The sequence below is a fragment of the Phocoena phocoena genome, chromosome 9 (assembly GCF_963924675.1).
Source record: "Phocoena phocoena chromosome 9, mPhoPho1.1, whole genome shotgun sequence".
Classification (NCBI taxonomy): domain Eukaryota; kingdom Metazoa; phylum Chordata; class Mammalia; order Artiodactyla; family Phocoenidae; genus Phocoena; species Phocoena phocoena.
Window position 1 is genome coordinate 23510662 of NC_089227.1, and position 13835 is coordinate 23524496.

Below are 13835 nucleotides of genomic sequence, written 5' to 3' on the forward strand. Positions count from 1 at the left end.
TAAAGAATTAATATCAAGACTTTAAAAGAATTAAATGGTTCCTCAAGTGGAGAGAAATACTAATAAAATCATCAGAGTGGTATTTCTACCACTACAAAGCTAGGGAGGGAAAAACTGAGACCATAACAAAATATAAGTTTTATTATTATAGCCACGAGGATGACAAAAATATTGTTTATGTGTCTTTTCTGTCTATAGCCTCCATTCTGTTGGCATTTTTGTTTTCCTTTGCCAGGGGCATTTTGAAGCAGGGAATAATTTTTTATAAGTACAAAGCACATTCCATTTATCAATGTCAGGTCAACCCCATTTTAAAAAATGCTGTTGCAAACAAAATATCTCAAATGAACAGGTTTTTGAATACTAGAATAGCAAATTCTTACTAACTTTGTTACAGAAGGATCTACCAATTCCACTAAGAGTTTTCTTTCAATCTTTATGAAAGGAGCATATATTATATGAAGATACCAAAGATAAGACTGACTAGGTGAAATACATACTGACACAATCTACATATTTTAACAGAATTGGCATGAGTCAGCTGTCCATGACAAAATGAACACTATTGCACTTGAATATGTTAAAAAATTCATTTGAGACTAGTAAGAAACCAATGCTGTGACAGAAACTAGGTATCCTCTACCTTACATATTTTCTTCAAATCTTTTTTACCTCACAACTATCTAAAAGTCAGTTACTAAAAATTAAATTGAAAATACTCTTCTTTAAAATATTTCAATGTTTTCAACACTGGGCATAAGAAAGAATTCAGGCATGAACTCAATATTCCTGACAGTGGAATTTTCTTTTAATGGTGCTTATAATTTTGATGATATTAGAGACTATTCTAGTATTATTTTCCCAACTTACCCATGCTTTTCTGTTTTAACAGATAGCTTATAAATGATTAGAAAAAATGATTTCTTTGCAGACTCATCAGATCATTTCCTATAAAATCTCTATCTTTCTATTTGTGAAAAAGGAATAGTAAAGAAAACATCTGTCACTGTACTTTCTTAGCATTTGGATGGAAAAGACATCAGTCCACCCACATTCAGTTTGCAGGAGAACTCTAGGTAGGGTGCAGACAGATGGTTGTGTTTGAGTGGAGAAGCCAGATAGAGGATAAAGATGCCCGTATGTGTCCCAAGCTGATGGAAGGTAGGCAGGGGGTGAGAGTACAGTAAGCACATTCTCCTTAGTTAATATTTCAGTGTGTTAATCATCCATAGAAAGAAAATTTAAAAGAGGAGAATTTTAAAGAAATGCTCTGTGTGACAATATGTATTACTTCTACCACTGGTAGGTAGTTTCAAATCAAGAAAGGACAAAACCTAGAAAGTTTTGTGTATTAAAAAAAGCATCTGTTTATTTATAACTGGCAAAATGATCTGTTTCAGTTGCATGTTTACTTTGATCTTTTTCTACTGGTATTTAAGTTTCTGCTTTATGATCTCCTTCCAATGATAGAACCAGAACCCCTGGAAACCACGTTCATCAGACCTGGGAGTTTGAAAGAAGCAGGTGCTGAACCTTAGCTGTCCCCCTGAACAAGGAACATGGGCTGCGATCGAAACTGTGGGCTCATCGCTGGTGCTGTCATTGGTGCACTCATGGCTGTGTTTGGAGGTATTCTAATGCCAGTTGGAGACATGCTTATTGAGAAGACAGTTAAAAAGGTACAAGTATTATCAAGAATGTTTCTTGTCATCCTGATTCATTCTATCTTCCATCCCTTTTTGGCTTAGGGTGGCTGTTTTATATTTCATTGTAACTGGCAATTCTGTGTCTTCGACACAAAGGTGATAATGAACAATTGAAACTCTACATGATAGAGAAATGGTCAAAGCATGAGGTATATTCTATATGAATGCACTGTCATCTTAAGTCTAAATATCCAAATTTTGATAAAAAACTATATTAGGTATGCATATTAAAAGAAATAATTGCTTTTAATTATGTCCAAAGAGTATGTTGATATGCTTTTTTTTGCATACATATATACCATTTTTTATTGAAAGAAATATTCTTTAAATTTATTGGCACACAGTTGTTCATAGCAGTCTCATGATTTTTTGCATTTCTGTGGTGTTGGTTGTAACTTCTTTTTCATTTTTGATTTTATTGATTTGGGCCATTTCTCTTTTTTTTCTGATGAGTCTGGCTAAAGGTTTATCAACTTTATTTATCTTTTCCAAGAACTAGTTTTTAGTTTTGTTGATGTTTATTTTTTTTATCTATTTCATTTATTTCTGCTCTTATCTTTATGATCTCTTTCCTTCTACTAACTTTGGATTTCTTTTTGTTCTTCTTTCTCTAGTTCCTTTAGGTTTGAGGTTAGGTTGTTTAACTGAGATTTTTCTTGTTTCCTGAGGTAAAATTGTATAGCTATAAATTACCCTGTTAGAACTGCTTTTGCTGCATCCCATAGGTTTTGGATCATCATGTTTTCATTGTCATTTCTCTCTAGGTAATTTCTGATTTCCTCTTTGATTTCTTCAGAGATCCATTGGCTATTTAGAAGTACATTATATAGCCTCCACGTGTTTTTCTTTTTCCAGCTTTTTTTTCGTGTCGTTTAAGACTCCTTTTTAATAAGATTATTGCACAGTCTGCACATAATAAAAGGCACTCTGGTCTAGTGTGGTGGAGTACATAGAACTGATGGGTGATGGGATACAATGGAATAAAAGGACTAAATAGGGAGAAGAGTGAAAGTTGCAAACTGCAAGATAACCAGTTGAGTTATTGAAGGAGATGTATTCCTTAGAAGAATAAAAAACAGAGGTTTTAGAAGTGATTTGATATGAACATCAGATGTATTTCAAAGGTCAGTGCTCAGAGAGATTTGATCATTACTAAAGAGATTACAGATAAAACTAAGCAATAGGTTCACTTTCTAGAGAGTCTGAATGTAGAGACAAAAAGACTGAGAAACTGGCCAACAGTAGGAGTCACATCTCTGAATTATGTGTAAACCCAGTGAGCCAAGTGTCTTACCCCTACCTCAAGAGCACTTAAGCTAATGCTGTTATTTCACAGATATATACAAGTTTTAGTACTGGTCAGTTTTTGTTTACCATTGAAATCATTGCAGATTACTTGCTTCATTTAATGGACTAATACCAAATTGGGAAAGTTATTACCTGCATACAAACACTATTTTAAAAAAAAAGAATTAAAGTGCTTAATTTTAACAGATCAGAAAATCATCTCATGATGTTATCTAATTTTTAAAGTATAGATTTGGTACTCTACGATACCTTTCAATTCTAAAAAATGGTCCCCAGACTCCAGCATTTGAAATGGCCTAAAACAGTCCATACAGTTTACTTCATATATATATATATATATATATATATATATATATATATATATGTATGTATATATATATATCCATATTTCTTTACTGTTTATTTCCAAGGGATTTTTTTTTTCTTTTTGCAGCACGTGGGCCTTTCACCACTGTGGCCTCTCCCGCCGCAGAGCACAGGCTCCGGACGCGCAGGCCCAGCGGCCACGGCTCATGGGTCCAGCCGCTCCGTGGCATGTGGGATCCTCCTGGACCGGGGCACGAACCCGCGTCCCCTGCATCGGCAGGCGGACTCCCAACCACTGCGCCCCACCAGGGAAGCCCCAGGGATGTTTTTTAAGGACTTCATGGTTTTTATGCGTTATAGCTGAAAACTATTTTTTTTTTTTTTACCAGTATTTTAGACTATGATTCCTGGTAGATTTGTCTGGGCCAGCAGGTTTATACAATCTTGCTAGACAGACTAAAAGTCAATGGCATGAGCTGCCATGTATGTGGAGAGTAGAAACTACCAAAGGACTTCAGAAAAAGGCAAAGTTTTGCCACTATTTACAAAGGATAATTTGTCACCTTGACAGTCTTCATATCACTTGATAAATGCTTAGTGAATACTGTATAACATAGGTAATTTAAAATAAATTTTACTTTAATTTCCCTATGATATTAACTGCAGAACACCAAGAAGCGAATTAAAGATTTCTTTCTCTCAGCCTGTACACACATGCATGTGCATAATGCATACACATATTAGAAAAATTTTTGGACGTGGAAACTGCTTGTAATTGGTCCCAAATAGAACAGATTTTGGTAGTGAGTGGAGAAGATGAAAACTATTTTCAGTATGTTTCTGCTTTTTAAGGAAGTTTTGATTTCACTGGATGGAGAATAAATATATAAATAAATAGCAGAAAAGGAAGTGCTACAGGATTTTACATGTTATCGCCACATAACTGGTTAGGACAGTAATGCTAAGAGCAAAGTAGTTAAAGCAAGATGGGAAGCAAGTGAGATGAGAGTTCTCCTTCTAAGGGGTCGATAGGATTTGTATAACAGTAGCCAACGTTTATTGAATGCTTGCTATGTGCTAACACTGTTCTAAATGCTCACATTCAATAAATCCTATAACAACCCATGAGGATAAATATTTAATTACACCATGTTCTACTTATTTTGACTTTGAAAAATACTAATTTCGTATAGTCCAACTTAATATTATTACCCCATTTTACAGATAAGGAAACTGAGGTACAAAATTTAAATAACCTGCCCAAGTTTAAATGGTTAGCACATGACCAAACTGGGGATCAAACTCATAGCATCTTGTTTCATTGTTAACCACTTCACTCTAGGCTTTGAGTGAAGAAGCCAATGGACTTGGTCAGGCTGGAAGTAGGGTAAGGAAATCAACTCATAGATTAAAATATGCTACACATGATTCTGTCTCCTGGTACACTATAAGAGCCTTGAGAAATGGGACAATATATTTTTGACATATGTGCTCTACATACTTCATGCATAGGAAGATATCAAGGGCATTTTAATAGTTATTCTAAAGTTGCCAGTCATGTGGATGAGTACTGTTTTCCTGTAACAGCAATAATCAAATGACCATGTGACTAGATAAAAGCTATTACTCTTCCAAACATCTGCTTTCAAATTAGCAAATGTAGCACAATAGAAGTTTCAAGGTAAACAAAATGTAGCAAATGTAGGAGTTTCAAGGTAAATGTCTTTCAACTCAGCTGGAGACCAAGCCATGTGAGAGTCCTCAGGCTGGAATCCAGTCATTACTAGGGCTGAATCAGCCAAGTGCGAGGAGCTTAAATTATATTACTTTTTCTATACACATAATTAATACCTTTGTACTTCAAATTTAGCAAAAGATTTGCAAAATAGACAGATTGTCCAAAGTCAATTTATAATCAAGGCCTCCTAAATTCACAAAGGACATAAAAACTTTTGCTCCCTTTAAAATTAGAGGAACTGATGATAAAATAATCTTAGTAGTCAATGAGGTCTATACAATTTTCTAGTACATATAGTAGTGTTAGGATCAGAAGAAATGCATTCCTATTCTGACTGTTTCAGTATTTTTTTCTTTGTGAACAAATCGTGGTGTTATGCAAACCACACAAAATTGTAGTAAAAGACCTGATTCTCCATTATCTACTACTAAATTGTCATACAATATTGAATCGGACATCTGTTTTCTGTAGGACCTACTTCTACCTCTAAAAAATGGATGGAATTAGATGACCCTAACTCTAATAGCTGATAAGTCAGTGCATTCATTTCAACTCTTTGCATTTCAGCTTTCCCAGTTGAAAAAAATATCTCCAGATGAACAACTAAGGCAAAGTGATTCATGGCTTTTAGAAAAAAGACATGCTTACAATGCCTTTTGATATTAAATGCATAACCATTAGAATGAGGAAGTTTTCTGTCCTGCCAAGTACATTCTGTCACAGTCCCTTTTCAATTCTTTAAGTACTTATAGAGTTCCTTTGATTAAGAACTGAAATAAAATATGTGCCTTGAGAGGTACATGGTAAACAATTGATATTATATTAGTCCTTAAGATTCTTATATCACTAGTGTGAGAGTAATAATGTGTAGGTTCGTGTGCTTTCTTGAAATGGGTAAATTAACACAGATTTCAACTTCAGTATAGATTTCAGCTTCAACACCCTCATAAACACCTTTACATTCAGAGGAACAGCCATAATACTTTATCTATGTGCAATATTGTCTTAATTTTCAGCTTACTATGGAAATAAGATTTTTAGGAGCAATAAGGCATTTTTTAAGGATAATTGGTTGTAAAAAAGTAAGATCTAACATCACTTTAGCAGCTCCAATGTACCCAGTGTAAAAGGATTGCAATAGCACAGGGTTTTGTAAAGGCATTATACCTGATGCCCTGTTCTTCTCTAAGGAATTCCCTTATTTCTCCACTAAGTAATAAGTAAAGTTTCCTGAAGATATGAAACTTAACTTGACTTCTACCAACTAAGTGCAGAGGTGACAGGAACAAAAAATAGTAAAAACACGGTGTAAAAGAGGACCAGCCTAAGGGTCAGAGACTAGGATCCTCGTCATGATTCTACTTCTAGGTATTTGCCTCGGTTACCCTTGGGCCAGACACCTGGTTTCTCAGAGCCTCAGCACGCTCTCCTAGAAAATGTGCTAATGTCCAATGTCCTTTCCTGATCCATCATTCTATGAAAGCAGGTGAAGGAAACAAACAGGTCAGACTGTCCCTGTATTCATGGGTCTTGTTAGGCTCATTTTGTGTGAAATACTTTTCTCCCTCTTCCTCTAGCACTAAGGTAAGTTGGAGCTTTACACCTGGGCATTCCTCCCAAGGTACTTACTTGGAAACACTGCCTGCTACAAAGTCACCTTTGTCTGCATTAGCTACTAGAGCTTCAGAGGCTTGCTGCTCAGAGAGTGAAAGCCTTGGAAGGAAACCACGAGACCGTCTATAATTCCCTCGTTTTACAGATACTGAAATTGACCCAAGGAATCTGGTGACTTTCTACTCAGTCCCAGCTCCTAAAGCACAGGAGCCAATTTCTAATGTAGGGCTTTCTGATTCTGTCACTGGTATTTTTTCTGTATCTGTCTTTACTACAAGGAGCATCAAAGATTTTTAATGGATTTCACAAAAGAATAATAGGCCATGTCCTTTTTTCATTCTTTTATCTAAAATGTAGTAACCTAATAGTAACGAATCAGACTTGTAATTTTTGGAAACACGTACTAATAGACTTCTGCAAATGTACTGAGAGTTAGGAAAGCCTCATTGAGCAGGGTTTGGAAGGGGAGAAGTGAAATTTGTGTTTTTCTTAGTCTGACAAATGTTAAGTGATAATCTTCCCTGGAACTGTCCAAGATTTGAAGAAAATGAAAAAGCTTCCAATACCACTACATTTTTCTCTCAGTTTTTCTGTTTTGCCTCCTCAGTCTAACTCACTGAAGGCAGAGGAGAGGTTAATGTTTGACCTGATAAGAATTTTTTGGAAAAAGTTTAATAAAATTTGCTTAATAAATTGTGTTACGAACTGTCGCGATATTGCCATAGGGTCACTCTAAAGCTTGCCAGTGGCTGGCCTTACAATCGACAGACATGTCTACAATATTACACAGTGATTCTCTTTGTAAAAGGTTAACTAAAAGATATTGCTATCATAACGTGTTGAAAACATTTCTGTTCCAAGCGTGTGGCAGGCTGCAAAGGTTCTCATGAGCAACGTACTTGAGCTATTGCTTTCGGTGACTAACTAAAGGTTTTCAACTCCCACAAGTGCCCATATTGACTACAAGTAAATAACCCAAACTTGTTTTCTTTTTCATAGGAAGCTGTCCTTGAAGAAGGTACAATTGCTTTTAAAAGTTGGGTTAAAACAGGCACAGAAGTTTACAGACAGTTTTGGATCTTTGATGTGCAGAATCCAGAGGATGTGGCAGTTAACAGCAGCAAAATTAAAGTTAAGCAAAGAGGTCCTTACACGTACAGGTGAGCGAGTCCCCATAAAAAGTGGCATTCTTTCCTTGACCATATGTGTTTCTGAAAAAGCTTCCACTTGACAACTGCCATTGTATTGAAATGTACTTATTATTTTCTTGCCATTAACATACATTGAAATATTCTGTTTCTGCCTATATAAAACCCTAATCTAAGGATTTAATGATTATAAGAAATACAGACTTTATTATGAATTTACCAGCATCAATTAACTGCTCTACATTTAAGAAGTTACAGGTGCTTTACACTTGTAGCATATATTCTCAACAACTCTAGCAGTGTATACATGTCAATCCCAAACTCCCAATCTAACCACACTGCTATATTTAAGATAAACAAGGACCTACTGTACAGCACAGGGAACTCTGCTCAATACTATGTAATAACCTAAATGGGAAAAGAATTTGAAAAAGAATAGATATGTGTGTGCATATATAAATATATATATATATATCTCAATCGCTTTGCTGTACACCTGAAACTAACACATTGTTAATCAGCTATGCTCCAATATAAAATATTTAAAAATAATAGTAATGAATAGAATTTAAAAAACAAGTCTAAAATATACATGCTAAATAAAAAAACATCTATCAAAGTTTTAAAACCAGAGCACTTTAAAATCCTAAAATTGAAAGTGTAGGTTATATGAGTGGTTCTCCAAGGGTGGCTCCTGAACCAGCCACATCAGCATCTCCTGGGAACTAAGTAGAAATGCAAATTCTCAGGCCCCACCTTAGACCAAATGAATCAGAGACTCTTGGTTTAGACCCCAGTAATGAGTTTTACAAGTACTCTGGGGGATTGCAATACACACTCAAATTTGAGAACAACATTAAACTGATTTTATGTAATTACAATACTGCTAAGGATTTCTATTCAAACTATTTTCCAGGTCTTAAGGGTGTTTTTATTCATCCAGTAGTTTCATTCTTATATTTTCTCCAGTACTTAGACTGAATAAGCTATACCTTTATCTACATTCCTCAACAGTTTAACACATTCTTGAATAGAATCTTAGACATTAGCACTAGGGGGAAATAATTAGCCAAAACCTTTCATTTTGTAAAATTTGAAAACTCATTCCAGGGGATATGAAGTGATTTACCAAGTTCACACATACCTAGGGACTGGTAACTCTTAGATTTTTGTGTCCATTTTCTCCTATCTAAGTTATAGACTATGTGTCTTTTCTAACTATTAAAGTAAGAAAAAGAGAGACTGAGGTGCTAAAGACACTAAACTTAACCAAGGATTAGAAATACACTTATGGTGCCCATATGGGAACAGAATTAAGTCCTGCTGTATGATTTGTTATAAAAATGTGTGATTTTTCCTCAAGAATAATTACAACTAGTTATATGCCATGATCAAGTATTATCACAAAATTTCATATCTGTAATGATTTCTTCTAACTCATAGTTTTACTTTCTTATCTGTTTCAGATGGTCTATAATTATATAATTTCTTTCCTCTCCATTCATTAATATATTTCTAGATTGACAACTCACACTCAAATATAATGAAATAACAGTAGTTGGGAGGGTGAGGCCTGCCGCCGCAACACATGAGCATGCCTGTAAGCATTAAGCACGCATGCCGAGCGCCTGGGTGCCTATTCTGTCCTAGTAATTATCCCCACGTCTCCTGTCTCCAGGCACATCTGTGACTATTCACAGCTCTGTCAAAGATGGCTTGGTTTTCACTGTTACAAAAACAAAAATAACCCTCACCTTGAAAAATATTTTTATTTTTTCATGGTCTATAGTTCTTATGTTATTATCAAAAGCCTATGTGAGTATTATCTTGGTCCAAAAAAAAGTTGTAGCTCTGATGTGTACCTATGAAAATCTAGAATTCCCACATGACCAAATAAGAGTCTAAGCACGGTTGTTTAAATATTCCTATCCTGGCCTGAGAGGGCAGGGAGCGCAGCTGCAGGGTCCAAGCAGCGGGGGGCAAGCCCGGAGACCCCGGCCCTGGGAGCCTTCACACAGCCTCTGCACAGATAATGCTGTGAGCAGGCGTTGGCTGACCTGGCTGGATTTGTGCGTGATGGGCAGGGGCTGAGTGTGCCCTCGGGAAGTGTGGGTCCCGCACATCCACCTGTGTGGATCCCGCAGCAGCTGGGATCCTTGGCACCACTGGTTTCTCCACGCTGTGCCAGGGATTGGAGGATGTAGCCGGCTCTCCAGAAAGCCCCAGTCGGCTGTAAGTCCAAGAAGGTCTCCTACACCTCCGGCTCCTTTCACAGCCACTTCTGAGGCTGCTGGAGAAAAATGATGTGACAGTTCCTATCAAAAAGGATATTGGGGAAAAATAACATCTGGAAAGCTAGTGGCCGTTTTTGTGAAATCGACATTCTCCAACTCCAGAAGGGCAGCCAAGATCCTAATTTACCTGAAAGCTGCCAATAATAAGAAAGGAAAGAAATTTAAACAGAGGGGCATCTTGTCTCCCGATATGATCAGTCCTCCCCTTGGAGACTTCTGCCAGACCATTCACATGGTCAAGGATGGCCAGCTCAATGTCTTTGGAGACATTTCCTTTCTTCAGGGGAACTCTGATCTTCTACCTGGAAACCAGGAGAAAGCATGCATGGGCCAGTTCCCTGGGTGTATGGAGTTCTTCAAGGTCCGCAGCACCACCAACTCCATGTTCACAGAAACGCTCACCCTGGTGCTCAAAAACACCATCTCCCTCCCGACTCTTGGAGGGTCCCAAGCACTCATGTTGCCCTTATTGTCAACAATGACATTCAATTCCAAACAGGAGTCCTTTGGTCCGGGAAAGCTGCCCTGGCTTAGCTGTGAGCGGGTCATGGAAGAGAACAGTATGGTCTATCAGGGGGGCATTTCACGGGGGCTCTGGTGGGTCCCCATCCCAGTCCTGCCACTCTGCCAGCCTCTCCAAACTGTACCCCTACTGGGCAGCCAAGAATAATGTTTGACCATCCCGCCTGGTGTGAGCTCGTCAAGGAAAAGACTAAAAATCAGAGGAGTCCCTCTCTGATCTCACTGGGTTCCCTCCTCTTCCTGCAGCTCGATCTTGGGCCTTCATATCTGGATGCAGTGCTGAAGGCCATGGATAAAAATAAGTAACAGTACACCTCTGGCTCTTTTCCTTTGGGGTAAAAGGTTTCAAAAATCAAAACAAAACTAACCACAGTCAAAGAGAAAGATTCACTGACTATATTTGCCATTACATGATGGGTTTTCTAGAATAACGCTCCAACAAAATTTGCAAAAACAGTTAAAAAAAAAACAACTGTCCTGACAAACAGAGAAAGAGAGTCAGAACCCATTTTTGGCGGGCATTGCTGATGTACGGCTCACATTTTTTTGCTTCCAGACAGGTCAGAAATCTGGCTTGGCCAGGATTGGCACTATCTAGCTATGAAGGGCTGTGCCAGTCACATTAAGGACCTTTACAGTACTTTGGCATTTTCTGAGCAAGGGGAAGTCAAAATTTGTTTAACACCTAAGCCTTTTTTCTAGACTCCTTTCTATATTATATTGTTTGAGTTCACCATAGCAAATTCTCCACTGTTAAAATTTTTCTCTGTTTCCACATTTGAACAACTTGATAGGTTTTGGAGATTTGCTTGTAGCTCTTATATATCCCTATATATTATATCTATATCCTGAAAATTTGACTGTCAGCAACATGTTGGTAAGACACAAGCAAAGTATTACAGTAAGTTATTTTAAAGTTAAAATATATATTTATGTGCTTTTGGCTTTTTACTGAAGAGTCTACATTTTAGAGATACTACATCAAATGTGCTCATTTGACTTTTTCTATTGGCGTTCCATTGTTAGCTGTGTATGTTTGGAAAGGTGTCTTCATACTTAGCTTTATTTTTTTTCTTCGTCTGTTATCACACTTTTCACAGCAGCCATAAATGGATTGTAAAGTGTAAAGGCACAGGTTACTCACAGTGCTTCTGCAGAGACTGTGGGCTACACCACATGTTATTTGGAAATATGGATATTTTAGGACAGTATATGCTTGCATTACATAGGTACTTTATACAACACAATAGAGTAAATGTTAAATTAATCAGTCAATAAATAAATATACTCTAAGAGAACACAGTATGTGTGAGAATATTTGTTAGAATTTGAGAGCTGATCAAGTTTTTTTAATTTGTTTGGAAGGGGTTATGTTTTTACTTTTAAAGATATTAACTGGAGTATCAGAAAACATAAACATAATATTGAATCCTGTGCTAGTCCTGCTCTGATAGGTGACAGTTAATATAAATTTTATTCTTAGGGGCTTTAACCTATCTCTCTAAGGGATGAAAGGGGGTGGGTTAGATATAATTGATTTACTTGGAGAAGCAATATGGGGAGGATTGGAGAAGAGAAGTTAGATTTGCAGCTAAAGTATGTAAACAATAAACTCCTATTTTTATAACAATGTTAAAGGAATTTATGATCAGCTGTGAGTCATCTTTTCTCATGATGTCGACAAAACAGAGTCCTTAGTGTCTGCTTGGATGCCTTAAATGATGGGAAAATGACTGGTCACCTTTCAGAAAAAGTTAGTAATTTGAGAGTCTTCCATGTGTTGAGTTGAATCTGCCTCCCCATCAATTACACCCTGAACTCAACTGAAATTGGAAGTGGAGGAGGCTGTCCCTCCTTAAACAGAATGGCTGCTAATGTGAGCTTGATGAAACTTTGACAAGGTGTGACATGGGTCAAAGCATGAAATTACCTGGATAGACATCTTAATTATTATTCCAACCTACACCATCTCTATGAAGACCCAGTAACTCCTTCTGAATATTCTCAGATCCAACATAAGTCTTTTTTTTTTAATTACTTTGCTTTGGCAGGAGTACATAGAAAGCAAAACCTGAGGCAGATTCCTCCCTTTGACCTTATTAATACAGCTTTTACAATTTGTATGGAAACACTAAAGACCTTGAATAGCCAAAGCAATCTTGAGAAAGAAAAATCGAGCTGGAGGAATCAGGCTCCCTGACTTCAGGCTATACTACAAAGTTACAGTAATCAAAACTGTATGGTACTGGCACCAAAATAGAAATATAGATCAATGGAACAGGATAGAAAGTCCATAGATAAACCCACTCACCTATGGTCACCTAACCTATGACAAAGGAGGCAAGGATATACAATGGAGAAAAGACAGTCTCTTCGATAAGTGGTGTTGGGAAAACTGGACAGCTACATGTAAGCAAATGAAATTAGAACACTCCCTAACACCATACAAAAAAATAAACTCAAAATGGATTAAAGACCTAAATATAAGGCCAGAAACTATAAAAATCTTAGAGGAAAACAGGCAGAACACTCTTTGACATAAATTGCAGCAATATCTTTTTTGATCCACCTCCTAGAATAGTGAAAATAAAAACAAAAATAAACAAATGGGACCTAATTAAACTTAAAAACTTTTTGCACAACAAAGGAAACCATAAACAAAATGAAAAGACAACCTTCAGAATGGGAAAACAATATTTGCAAATGAAGCAAACAACAGGGATTAATCTCCAAATATATAAACAGCTCATGTAGCTCAGTTAAAAAAAAAAACCACCAACAACCCAATCAAAAAATGGGCAGAAGATATAAATAGACATTTCTCCAAAGAAGACATACAGATGGCTAAAATGTAGACGAAAAGACACTCAACGTCACTAATAATTAGAGAAATGCAAATCAAAACTACAATGAGGTATTGCCTCACACCTGTCAGATTGGCCACCATCAAAAAATCTACAGACAATAAATGTTAGAGAGGGTGTGGAGAAAAGGGAACACTTTTACACTGTTGGTGGGAATGTAAATTGGTGCAGCCACTATGGAGAACAGTATGGAGGTTCCTTAAAAAAACTAAAAACAGAGCTACCATATGATCCAGCAATCCCACTCCTGGGCATATATCTGGAGAAAACCATAATTCAAAAAGATACATGCACCCCAGTGTTCACTGCAGCACTATTTACAATAGCTTGGACAT

General features: G+C 36.8%; 1 protein-coding gene and 1 pseudogene across 4 annotated transcripts in view; both read left to right on the plus strand.

Annotated features, from left to right (window-relative positions):
* Positions 1 to 1559: 1559 nt before the first annotated feature.
* LOC136128369 (platelet glycoprotein 4-like) overlaps positions 1560 to 13835 on the plus strand; it is a 34190-nt gene continuing 21914 nt past the window's right edge. For 3 of the 4 annotated variants that reach the window (XM_065884188.1, XM_065884190.1, XM_065884192.1), the window contains exons 1-2: positions 1560 to 1679; positions 7672 to 7832. In XM_065884188.1, the coding sequence (XP_065740260.1) occupies positions 1560 to 1679; positions 7672 to 7832 (281 nt within the window). The remainder of the gene's footprint in view (positions 1680 to 7671; positions 7833 to 13835) is intronic. The other variant, XM_065884189.1, reaches the window with a different exon arrangement.
* LOC136128477 (cdc42 effector protein 3-like) lies at positions 8556 to 10942 on the plus strand (annotated as a pseudogene).